Source organism: Ceratina calcarata, unplaced genomic scaffold (genome assembly GCF_001652005.2).
Source record: "Ceratina calcarata isolate Rehan_Ccalc_2016 unplaced genomic scaffold, ASM165200v1 scaffold78.2, whole genome shotgun sequence".
Taxonomy (NCBI): domain Eukaryota; kingdom Metazoa; phylum Arthropoda; class Insecta; order Hymenoptera; family Apidae; genus Ceratina; species Ceratina calcarata.
This window is the reverse complement of record NW_017179105.1, coordinates 1,284,500-1,298,016: the sequence shown is the minus strand read 5'-3', so window position 1 is coordinate 1,298,016 and position 13,517 is coordinate 1,284,500. Positions and strand designations below refer to the sequence as shown.

At 46.7% G+C, this 13,517-nt stretch overlaps 1 protein-coding gene across 1 annotated transcript in view; it reads right to left on the bottom strand.

Annotated features, from left to right (window-relative positions):
- LOC108630870 (uncharacterized) overlaps positions 1-13,517 on the bottom strand; it is a 113,931-nt gene that overhangs the window by 16,496 nt on the left and 83,918 nt on the right. Inside the window, exons 3-4 of the mRNA XM_018034424.2 lie at positions 10,221-10,534; positions 9,483-9,662 (exon numbers count right to left, since the gene is read on the bottom strand). Coding sequence (XP_017889913.1) covers positions 9,483-9,662; positions 10,221-10,534 — 494 coding nt within the window. The remainder of the gene's footprint in view (positions 1-9,482; positions 9,663-10,220; positions 10,535-13,517) is intronic.

The following is a 13,517-nucleotide window of genomic DNA, read 5'->3' as shown; positions in this document are numbered from 1 at the left end:
AAGGTACATAAACTTTTGGGATCGACTGTATAGCCAATACATCCTTAAGTACACTTCACGCGTTCAATTGCACAGTACGTGCGCCCGAAACGTCGATAACGTAATTAGAGATACGAAAATAATCACTTTTATCTTTGAAATCAACTTTGAAGCGTTTAATTAAAATAATTGAGCGTTTAACCCAGTTAACATCCACCGCTAATTTCCTCTCCACAGTCAAATTCCTGTTTACTTTCTTTCCCGTCCACCGGAATCTAATTTCGTAACCCATTCACCGTCGATCATTTCCACCGGTGATCTCGCCTTGTTTCCAACACCGCCGTTCGACTCCGACAAAGCCTAACTATTTTTCCTCTCGGCCGATGTCACGGCTTATCCATTGACCATGTCACTCCGTTCCCCTCCCGGCCCCGCCGTCCGGTTTCCCCTCGGCGTTGGTTTGTCACGCTTGTCCGATTATCGACGGATTAACCAGCGGCTCGCGGGTGGTAGCGATGCAAGCGATGCGGTCGCCCATCTATTCTCGACGTGTCTCGACGTAAAGCGGGCCCAGGTTATGTGGTAACTATTATAAAATTGCAATAATCACGGATCGGGATACTTCGATCAGTCGAGATTTAGCGAGCAGCGGGGCGAGAACGAAAATCTGTGAGTCGATTGAATCACGGGGATCTATTTTCCCATCTGCTTTCTTCATCGATACAAATAATGAGGTTGGATCGATCGAATGAAATTCAGTTCCGGTGAGACTGATCGGGCAAAGGGAGATAATACGGGATTTCTTCTTACCGCGTTCACACGGCGTATTCCATGATCCGTGAAAATATCCAGTCAACTCGGTACATTGGCGATGAAATATTAGCCATGGTGGTCGGGATAAAATGAAGCGGGCGAGGTCGGACGAGGGCATCATATTTAACGCGGGGCCACGGCTTCTAATTACAACGGTGAGCGGAAAAGTTTCGGCGTAAAATTAAGTTGCCGGTTTACGAGGCGGACGCGGGAACCATTCGACGTGTAACGGCTAATAAAGATGAGCATTCGAGAGTAAAGAAGTTCCAACGGTTTTACCCCGACCCCCCGGTCGACGGTATCGATTTGTACGAGATACAAGCAACTCCCACTTGCAGCTTCGAATTTTACTTAAGCTGATTCGACGTTCTGTTAAATATGAAACAGCCATTTCAGTGTGGATAATAGTATTTGACGTATAAAAGACGTACTTTTAAGTAATTGATTAAATTTTTTTTTTTAATCAAGCATCCAGGAGTTGCACGTTTACGTTCTATGAACTCTAATATCTCCACAGTGCTTTCTGGCGAAATCGGGTCTGAAAGCGTAACCCCTTCACGAAACGATGCTATGGTACAAGCGTAATAACGCGCCCCGGCTTATCTTAATAAAATCCACGCGAGGGTGTAGAAGCAGTGCAGCAGACAAAGTGCGGCGCGACTCATTAACGGCGGTAACAATAACGCCGCTCCTAAATCTTGCGCTAGCGCGGTCTACAAAAAAGAATCGACTTAATATAACCCTGGCGCGCGTATCTCTCTGGCCGTATAATTGCACGTCGCAGGGACCTACCGCTGCGCGCCGGCGAAATAGATGGGGGATTTCGCGGACGCCGCTATGGCAATCTGTAAATTCCCGGAGGTCAGCCGGCGTCGGTTTTCGGTATTTCCGATCGCGCGGAATCGCAATTTGTCGCGATTCCCTGGCCGTCGATCGCGTTTAGTCGAGACGAAGCGCGAGCGCGTAACCCCCGGGCAAAATTTCTACCGTGCAAGTAACCGTCGCGAAATTACCGGCGAGGGCAATTATTAAATTATAGCGACGACTGCCTCGGTAATTATCGTCGATGTTCTATGCGCCGGGGATTATAGATTTTACGCTGGGCAAATCCGTTTAATGTCGGACGCGCGTGCACGCGTTTTCCACCCGCGGCGAGGAAACCGTATCGATCGGCGAGGCTCGTTACGCGCGGCAAAAACGAACGATGCTTCGTACTTTTTTCTTTATCCTCGCAGAGCGTTACGTGTGTGCGGACCGTAATTCCAACTCGCGAGGAACGTCCTGACGTTCTTTATTAGCGATGTAAAGAACGGTATTGCCAGCGCGAGTGGCTGTCCCGCTCGAACTAAATGAATTACACGCTCGACGGAAACGTGGGTGGAGTTCGAACGTGCGATCACCGATGACTGCCAGAAGCTGTATGTATTTTCTTATCAAAAATGCCTGTTCATTCGAATTTCGATGTTTGGACGCTATGTAATTCGAATGGGTTCGCTGTTTGGGTCGAAACATGGCATGGATTATGCCCTCGGCTTGTTACACGTAGTATTACATTATGAATCGAGCAATTACGCTCCTGTACACGGGACGCTCGACGATTATTGTGAGGCCGCAGAAATTTTCGGGAACAATTCACGGGAGTGACTATCGGTCATCTACAACGCTTACGATGTACTTTAATTAGCGTGCGCGTGTACACACGGTTGATCACGTGTTAACAAGCCGACGGAGAACGTCCACTTGGCTAATTGCAGCGAGATCTCCCGTCACGCCTGCACCTCCCATTCTTATCATAACCGCGATTAATTAGAACGTATCGATTGCTCAGAGTTGTTCGTAGACTCGATTAATATGGATAAACCTTGACGACCTTCGTCCGCGTGTCCGCGAATAATCGGAACGGTTAATTTAAAAGTTCATCAAAACCGACGGCTGACGAGGCGGGAAAAATAAAAATAGAGAGGGTGAGAAGAAAAAAATGCGCGCGACGGTGAGCAATTACTTTTGCAATTATTTTTAATAAACTCTCAAGAATTAATTGCGTTAACCTGCAGCGCGGACCCGTGAAAAAAAAACCGAGCACAAAAGCTATTTCACGTGGGATCGAATCTGGGGAATTTTCTTTTTCGACGCTCGCGAATTACATTCGAATTTGGCTGACAAATATTTTTAATTTTTGCGTTCACGTAAAATTAAATCCGGACGAAAGCTCCGTTTAATATGACAAAACAGTGATTTCAGGATTATTTTGATTCCGCGTATCCCAATAAACTCGCTCCTACAAATATTTAGTCGTTCGGCAAGTCATTATTATGTTTATCGACGGCGAAGTTCGCGGATCGTTAACGGTTCAATTATGAAGGCGCGGAAATTATCGGGAGAAACCGTGTGGAACGAGATTCGGCCGTATGGAACGAAAACCGCGAAGTGGGACTTCGATCCGGAGGCTTGGCAGCAGCGTCACGCGTTTCAACCTGCGAGCCAGCTCGGGACACGTTCTCGGCGCAGCTGCACGTGGATGCACTCGAAAAGAGCCTCGCGCGCCGAGTTATTGGTTTTGGACAAATACAATAGGGCGAACACGATTGACATAACGATACTCGATCCTTCGGGATGAACAAATTGCGTGACAATTTTTCAGCTCCAACAAAAGTTACTGCTATCAATTTTTATATGTATATATTCTATCTATTGGATTTTTTTCTCTAAACGTTCACAGTCGAAAAACAATGGAATCGTTTTATCGATGAATAAATGACACTCTTCAAAATAGATGGGACGGTGACTGAACATCGAAATCTTAATATGAAATGAAAACTACGATCCGAGGGTCGCGGTAATGAACGTTTCAGCGAATAGAACTGGGGAGTGAAACTGACTCGCGCGCGTTAATAATACCGCGGTGTGTTGTCGCGCCGCTAATTCCACGTTGTCGTTCTAATCGATCCAACGGCCGTTCAATTATTCCTCCGGCGTCAATGTAATTGCACGGCCTCGATCGATGTCCATACCTCTGTTTTCGTTGCTACACTCCATCGAATCGACGGCATTCCATGAACTCGAGCCATGCATCGCCAGTGACAAAATTCGTCGAAATAGGCCGTCGCTTGAAACGTGAAACAATACCGACAGCAATCCCTTGTCCAATGTAATCATCGTTCATATCAACTTTTTGCCAACGTTATCATATGTATATTAACGTGTAACACGTGTTAGGAAAGCGTACGTCCGTACGTAAGTTCGAAAGGGGGACGGTGGTCGCAAGACGGTCGGGCGTGGACCTGGTCGACCGCAGATTTACGAGGCTACGACGAGAATTGCAAATGTTTCGCGGTCACGGTCAGCGGAAAGTAATGTGCTCCAGCGGTTCACCGGTTTAATTACTTTCCGCGGATAATTGATTCGAAAATAATGTGCAGCCGCCGAACGATGCGAAGTGGTTTATAAAACTCTTCAGTGAATATTTCAATGAGCACGATCACTGGTGAACAGCGGCCGTCTTTATTAAATATGCGTCAACGGTCTATTAATCTTGGCGAATTCCGAGGTTAATCGTTATCAGCAACGACCGTGTCCAAACATTCGTATTCGCGGCGAGTTCTCGGCGGATTTGCATCGGAAAGAAGGACGCTCTTTCTTTTTCCGCGGCGGGCATTAACTGCCGGCCGGGCGGAGAACAAAGGAGAGAAAAACGATTTAATTCGCGGCTCGGGATTAAAAGGGGAAAAGTTATCACGTTCTTGCCGCGAGGACTGGTCGCGTTTAAAAACCAGGCGGCTGCGAAGCACCCGCGGTCTTGTTTATACACACCCTCAAACTACAAACCGTTTCAAAGGCAAAGTTTCGATTGCGCGCAGATTCCAATCGAACACTCGAATTTCGACTCGCCATACAGCGTGCACCGCGTGGTCACTGAGTCGAAACTATTTCCACGATTGTCATATCGAAACACAGTTCTCCACAGTTTTAAAAAGTAACATTTTCGAAGACACGTGAAAGCTTGAATACGTGCGTCGAACGATGGTTCGGATGATTTACAGCGACGGTAATGATACGAATTGAAACGCGGAAGCCAGGATGTAAATGAATGAAACGGGCAGAGGTAAAATTCGTGACCGCATATGCGTCGACTCGATGGAAGCCCGTTCATTGAATCGCGCACAGCGTTTTCCGGTTGAGAAAAAGCAAAACCCGGCTGGGTACGGAGATCGGTAATGTCGGATGACCGACGAGCCGTGTCCGAAAACAGAGAGGCGTCGAGAATTTATGCGAGTTATTCGAGTTAACTCGGAAACTAAATTTTCTGGCAGCTGTCCCACGGCAACTCGCGTTCGTAATTGAACTTTCCGATCACGGTCGCGTCGCGTTGTGTGTGTGTGTGTAACCGAATCACGAGCCCGCCTTTTTTTTCCTTCGGGCACGAAACCCCTGTCAGAGGGGGCGAGAAAATATTTCCCGAATAATCGCGTTCGCCGCGTGTTTCGATCGATTAACTAGCCACCGAAAAGACTTGGAAATGGTTTTTAAGCGGGACCGAGTCGCTCGTCGTCGACTGTCAAAACATAGTTACCAGGATGACTCGATTAAAGAGTCCGAAGTTAAATCGGATCATAAAAGTTGCAAAATCTGCTCTGTGGTAACCGGCACGCCAGGTAAAATAGGAAAAAGTTCATTCCGCTCGTATGCACACAAGTTTTTACAAAGTTCTTCGGGAACTCGTTCTTCGGCAAGGGAAATTCATTTGCGAAGTAGGAATCCATCGCGAAGAGGGTGGAGGATGAGATAGGAATTATGCAAACGACGGAGACTGTAAGGTTGATTGCGCTAATGCAGCCATCGTTTTGCGAAAACCGGATTGGCCGAGAGGCGGTAGTAAAATTTTTTTTATGACGTCCGCTCGGTCCCCTGATGGATTTATATTTCAGAGGTATAAAACCTCTTATCTCTACGGTCCTCGAAAAACCAAATTTCACGACGATTTCCTCGCAAGAACGAGAATTTTCACGGAGAAAAATCTTCCTTACAAATATTATTTACATTCCTAATTTTCGATCCGTCGTTCTCAGACCTCAGATTTTCGTTATATTTCGAAACAGACATTTCCATGAACCGAGGAACACGAGAAGTATAATTTAACGATGGCACGGCAGTTCATCTCGGTGAGAAACTTCGGAGAGAAGAAGTAAGTTCTCTCGGTTACACGTACGCGTCATCGTCTAATTTCGAATTCTCGAGGCGGAGTGACGAGGCAACTCCGTCGTGGGGGGGTGACCGCCTTGGAGAAATCCGTCGGCGTGTGTACGGCCCTGTGTTCCGGAAGTAATAACACACGCCGAAACTCGTATATACCTCATCCCACTTTCGACCCCCTCGAGCTCAGTTTCTGAAGCGCGCCGAGTGTTCGGGGCAGGTGGAAATTCGCGGCCGGACAAGCAGAAAAGGGTTGCTCGTGAGAGCAGTCAGATGAAAATTCAGCCGGTGTTCTTTCGCGGTCGGGACGAACGCAATATTTGTTAAAATATAATTCATAATATGATTTAAACGAAACGAATGTCTGGATCGATCGCAGAAAATGGTACGTTGATAATAGAAGAAAATGAGGCGATGTTCGATTAAATCTACGGCGACGAATAACAGTGGGATTAGTCTGAGACATGCAGCGAACGTGTAAGCAGGGATTAAGGCGGATCCGACTTACAGGCGTAAGTAAATTATAAATTCGCTTTGGCGAAGTCAAGAGTGGTAGTTAAACGGCATTGTTTATAATATTGCTGCTCGTTTAAACAATTCATACGGGCCGTAAACGATGGTCACGGCGTTATTACGTGAATCGGAAACGGTTTACCGTAAGTGTGGGTATCACGTGTTGCGCGTTTATTACAAGCTCCCGGGTGAAACAGGGTGTAAAACAAACGAAACGTTTCGGCCGCAAAACCGGGTTTTCGCGTTCCCCGGCTTCGAGTATTATCCGAGGAGTTGTGGGCTGCGTGTGCATAACCGCGCCGCGACGCTCGCAACTGCGTCGGGAGAGAATTTCCGTGTCCATCCGAACACAACGGGCGCAAATCCGCCTACCGTCGGATCTCTCCCCGATCCAAAAGAGAGATTGTACAACTTTACGAGTGCATTCGAGTGCTAAAACCTCGGAGTGCACGCCGCAAGCTTTCTGTCAGGGAGAAAAGAGCGCAGCCACGGGCTTTTCTAAAGCGCGGAGATGGAGCGATACGGTGTCGGTTTACGGAGACTCAATAACGATTTTTCAGGAGGGGAAGAGACCCGGGTAAGCGTCGAACAGGACTTGAATTTTTATAAAAATGAAAATGAGACGGGCCGTGTTTGGAAAAGACAAAAAGGACGTAGATACATATTTTTCCGTATGAAATATCGCGAAGCTGAGTACGTAGAGGGAACGATACAATTTATAGTAGAGTCTCCCGCGTATCCGTTCCTCGTCAGAGGGTTGAAAAAAGCATCAGCGGTAACAACGGAACGGGAATGTTTTCCGGGGAAGTGGCACGTGGAAGGGGTAAATTCGCCTGGCCGGGGCTGCGACCCAAAAACTGATCGCCGAAATTTATGCGAGTTGTTCGAGTTGCCCACGGGTAAATACCGTGCGCGCACTCTCTCTCGGCCGGTTACAGCCGGGCTTGGACCGAGCCACCTGCACGATCCATTGGTTTTGCGCGGTCTGCACGTTTCCATGTAGTTGGCCCGGGTATATATTCCCGTAGATTAGGTTTCGCGCGACACGGAGCGCTAATGAACGAGGAGGTATCGTTTGCACTACGGGACGGGGGAGAAAATTTTCAAATTTGTGTTTACACCCCGTAGCTAAACCCCTTGCTCTCTCCCCTCGGGCCAAACGAACGCGTAAATACTCCAGAGATTAAACCTGTACCTTGAATTTTTCATTAAAATACTAGACACAATAACTGTTTCTCCTTCTAACGTATCCTAATTGAGCCGATATTTTCTCTCGCATGAAACTGTAATTATGACATGCCATGCGTTCAACAAAATGGAACAGCATTCATTTTACGAAATTGCCAGCAGCGAATGTTTATTTTACGTAAAAATGTTCCAAACAAAAGTCGTACCGCATCAACGTCGGTGTATAATATTATTTGTTTCCAGCATTTTTCCATTCGCGTATCAGATCATTCCCGAATCGTATCGGACTACATTTTACAATTCTTTTAACGACGCGAACCGAGCTCGATTAAAAGAGATCGCGCCGGATAATAAATAGGGAATAAAAGGGAAAACAGCGACGATCCCCTAATACTAATGTGCCTTAACTACGGTTCCGATGTTCGCGAAACTCCCGCTTTAATATTCCGAGGTCGGCAGGCATTAAACGCCGCGAGAGAAAACAAACGCGGAGCCAACCGCGGGGGCCACTTTGTTAGGTTAATATCGTCGCATTACGCGGAACGTACCTAATTGGCATAAATGATAACGGAGCCAGCTCGCTTCCTTCCCGGGACCGACGGAATCCCTGATCCAGCGAACGGTGTCACGGCTGATTTTCAACCGCTATTTACGCGGCCCGGCTCTTAGGATATTAATTTTCGGGAAGTTCTGTGCACGCAACTGGGTCGTCACGGGAAATTTTCGAATTAACTACTCTTACTCCGCGTCGCGTCTTTGAACTTTCCGTCCACGGAACATTTCACAGATTCTTTTTGCTGTTTCCATAATTTCAAAGTACGAGCAAGTATGATAATTAAGTCTCTCAGATCTCGAGAATTAAAAGCATGTTTACTGTTTCATAAAGATCTGACGAGAGCAATCTTAGTAAAGAATTACGAGCGGATGATGATTATCGACTCGGGTCTCGTTCAGGTTTCTCGATCTCTTTCTCGCGTTTCGATCAGAAGATCTGCTCTCATCGTTCGATTAATCGAACGGAGAGTTGCGTTTTCCATCCTGTCCGAGGATATAAACATTATCGATTCGAGAAATCGTCGCACCCGTGAATGGAAGCAGTCGCGTCGTCGTCGAGCGAGCATTACGTCGCGCGCGCTCCAATTTCGAGCTTAATGGAGTACCTAAGATGTTCCGCCCGTAATGGAACCGTTCCTCGTTCTATTTTTTCCAGCTTTCTTTTTCTGAAACTCGTCGCGACACGGGAAAACGCGTTGTCGTTACCGGTTACCCGGTAATGGCGAATCGCACGGAAAAACACCGGTGATGTAACACTCGACGGGGCTCTAACGCGCAAAATGATTTTCCACGCGACGGGCAAACGTGATCGACTGCGAACGTAACGGCGAAGATCGTAGAAATTTTTATTAATTAAATAGAACGAATTAAAATTGACGACGAGGAAGATCGTATTAAAACGACTTGCATTAAAATAAGGTAGGGAAAAGGAAGGCTTCTTCCAGATGAGATGCGGAAACTTGAATTTCACGGAAGTAACAGCTGCGAGGGTTGCCTTCGGGAAATAAATATTGACGAGGCGACCCTGTTACCGAGCGAACGTCACCGATGACGGGGGCAAGTAGGAATTTAGCGTAAAAGGGGTCAACGTGCCGGTGCGCGAATTTCAGACCTTAACTTTTGAATATAAAAATTAAATATGAAAACGCTCGTCCTTCGTCTATCATTATTAGACCGTGATCAAAGCATTTTAATTCAAGAGAATCGACCGGAGTCCTATTTAAGATATGAAATCTATGAATTACCTTGGTAAAAGTGAGGGTCGCTATCGGTGGCAGTCGAGGTAGATTCGGATAATAAAAGCTTCCAGCGGGATGCGCTGGATACCGCGACGTGATCCTGTAGGCGATTCCTTGCGGCTGAGTCGGCCAGTTGGCAGCCGTGAACGTGAACCCGTTATCCGTTCCACCGTCCAGCGGGTCCAGCTGAGAAAAGAGACGAACAGACGGTAGAGAAACCCTATTCAATGGCCTCCGATGGATTCTAATGAGACGACATCACGGACCAGGTTTAAATAGAACGCGACCCACATACTCCCAATCGCTGAGCTTCAAAGTATATTTTTTGCTCTGTAACCCTTTGCCGAACTAGCTACCGGTAGCTCGTAATGAAGGGACGCTGATACGGCACCGCGTATAGAAATGATAAAAAGGTTCCTCTCTCTCTCTCTCTCTCTCTCTTTTTTTCTCTATAACGAGAACTAGCTTTTGTTCGATATCTAGAAGCATCGATGAATGAGAAATTTTCTCGGGCGTTCTATTTCAATTCCCATATGGCGCCCTAATTTCGAGGCTTTATTAAAGAACGAATTGAAATTCTTTGAAAGGATACGCGTCCATTGAATGGTTTGTAAAGAAAGATTTATGCGATATGCTGCCGCGTAACAAATTCGCCGACAATTAATAGACTACTTTCCCCATTGATCTGTCAAAGTTTTTTCAATCGTCTCTAAATTTTTATCGTTGACGAACGTGTTTAATTACCTCGACGGTAACGGTATCGACCCAATTGCCTTCGACGCATAGTTGGAAGGAGTCGACTCCGACGAACCAGTCCGGGCTGGGGTTGATGCGCGCCATGATGCTTATCAGGGTGTGATTGCCGTCCAAGAACGCTCTCGCGATGCTGGTTCCTTCTCCCTGAGGAACCGGCGGCCCCGTGAACGAATGAAGACTGTTGGGCGAGTCTCCATCCGCGTCCAGACCATCCGTTCTCCCGGTTTCCACGTACAGTCTCACTCCGCTCGACAGCCTCTCGCCCAATCTGTACAGCGTGTACGTGGAGTCGTGCGTTCGACCTGCACAAACGAAAATTTATGTCACGTATTTCAATAAAATCGTCGGGAGCATTATAATTCGTCTGGTTCCGCGTGTATCCCAGTGAAACGTGATACGATCATTATACCATGTTCGAGGTGTACCATTTGCAGCGGATCGGAATTAATGAGCGTGTCAATATTAGCGCAATTTTTCTTTATAAAACACATTATTTAGTCTGCGCCGAGCGCGGAGGATCAAGTTAAACGGTTATGGGGATCGTTAGCAGGTATCCCCCGCAGATAGTCGAATTTACGCGTATAGCCACCGGATTTATGGCCAAGGCGCCCTTCTGTTTCGTGTTTCCGAGGCCCAGGGTGGAATGCCTGCGCCTGATGTTTACGATTTCAACAGGCTATATTTTTCATTGGGCGCGGAAAAAAGAGATCGGCGAGATCAAAAAGCGGATCCGCGATTCACCTCTCGTGCCATCTCGTCGCGAGATCTGATCGATCGGGCGGCGCATAAAAATTCGCGATATTCGTACTCGACACGCGGACGAAATAAGATAAGAAACGTGTCGCGTAAAGCATAATAAAATATAAACGTCTTGGCCCTGGAATATGCCGGACACGTAGCTTCTTCGCGGAACTCGTGCGCGAAAACAGGAAGCTGTTTCTCATCTCGTAGCCCTCGCTTTATCGGGAATTCGACGGCACGGTTAAAAAACGTTTGCTCGGTGAACGGAATGTCATATATTAATTTCATCTTTGAACGCGATCTGTGCCATTACGAGAGGTATAAATCTCTGGATACTTTTAACGAGCCAGCAGGATTTATCTGTTTAAGCGGATTTTACGTTCTACTAAAATCGTGGTTAATTAGACGCTCGGAATTGAATTCCGAACCTCTCTAATGCGGAGTTCAATGCCGAGGGATTAAAATCATCTCGAGTCGGTCTTATTGCGAGTGCACTTTCGGTCGAGGGTTTAATTGAGATCAAGTTTGACGACGAAACACCGCGTTGTTCGCCGTCAATGGCGAGTAGTTAAGACTCGTCTTCTCGCTTAATGGAATATAATTTTTCAGCTCAGAGTAAGAACCGATTACGACCCCTCGTGATACCGAATCATTTCGTCGAGTCGACGAATTTCGAGGAATTACCGGATTTGCATGCGAAGGGGTATTTGGAAAAAGTGGTGCGACCTTTCAAAGAGAGAGAGAGAGAGAAGGGCCAAGTGTCATTTGTTTTATCAGAGCCGACCGGTTGCGCGAATGGGAAATATCAGCGACGTTTTTCAAGCGTTATCGATAAACACAGCGACTGCCTTCAATATCTTGTCGCGGAATGCACATAGATAAACCGTGGGATTAATGACGTTAACCCGGCTGTCGGGTCGACTAACGCGAGATCGGCTTTATTAACATTTCTCTGCCAATCCGACTGTCGATGGTTCGTGAAAAATTACGCGAAAATATCTGAACTCTTCCGCACCGTTTCTGCAATTTATGACCACGGGAGTTCTTACGAGAAATCCCTTACTGTTTTCCGTAATATCACGGTTCAGTAGGACTCGATGAAATTCGTAGCATAATCAACGACATAAGCGTTATTCAAATGCCTGCGCTGTGTACACCGGCTGGCATCGCAATTCGGGATCAAGTGATCATTAAAATTCATGAAACCTGCACGTGTAATATCGTTTTTTACATGTTCCGGGACGCAAGCGTTAATACCGTGACCAAGGGTTCTATCGGGTGAGTTATAAAAGTTGGTGCCACGTGGACGATCGCGTGGGCCGTGTACGAAAGTTCGGCCGCGTTTTCAATTTGTCAACCTGTCCGACGAAACGACACGCAGCGCGTTACGCCGCGCCGCTGGCTGCGGTTTCTCCGTCTCCGGTCGACTGAAATTCGCTTTTCAAAGGACGCTCGCTGTCCCCCCCCTAATCCTATCGAGTTTCAAAGAGACTTAATTAGTTGCAAAATTAGCGAAAACCGCGCGGGGAAATGGGCCGGAAATTCTCCATGGACCTCGCGAGAACGAACCGAAGGGAAACTCGAGAATCTTAGATAAGAGACTTGGACTTTCGGAGGATTTGTTCTTTACTCTTCATTTCGATGACTGCGGGCCAATCTCACTGAAAACTTTTCAAACAGAATTTGAAGCGTGTATCGATCATCTCTTATCACGAACTGACCTCATTGTCAATTTCGCGTCCCATTGGAATTTGAACTTTCGCTTTACACTCGAAAGAACAGTCGGTGAAGTAGTTCCAATTTGCTTAAAACCGACTGACTTGATTAACGAGTGGCCGAGGTAGAGGATGAAAACAGCCAAGTCGGGGAAACGAAAACAGTGAGTCCATCGAAGGAGCTTTTATCTTCGACCGGGAAATTGGTTGATGGCTGCGATTAAGGCAGCGGATGCTCGATTGAATATTCATCGATCCAGTTGTTTATTTCCGGCGTATAACGTATGCGTGGACGAATAGATCCGCGAGTATCGGTCGCGATTTAATCGTTTTCGCCGGGAGGACAGGAGCGGCAGATTTTTTTCCCCGAGATGCTCCCCGGCGACGTATCTCGTTTCCGTGCGTGCCGGTTCAATTTTATAACTTCGCCAGGAAAAATCGGATACCCCGTTTACTCCACGCTTCATAAATTTCACATTATTTCCTGTTCCTCTCGCCACTCCTCATTGTTTGCAGTATCGATGAAAACGATTGCGCGGTTTGCTTTATACCATTCCGCTTTTCATGAATCGCTCCACTTTACCGGCAAAAAATATTATTTACCCCGCGGAAGCTGGTCAGTCCTGACTCGTTTCGCTCCCTACGTTAATTAATAGCGCTCTTTTTCGAGCTATCGATATTCTCCGGAAAAAAGAAACCCGCATCACTCTCCGTAATTCGATATCATTCGATAGTCTTATTTTTACATGCTTCTAATGAACGTTTAATCGAGTAATATTATACGGACTTAAGGATGGTTGGCTATACAGTCAATCCCAAAAGTTTATGT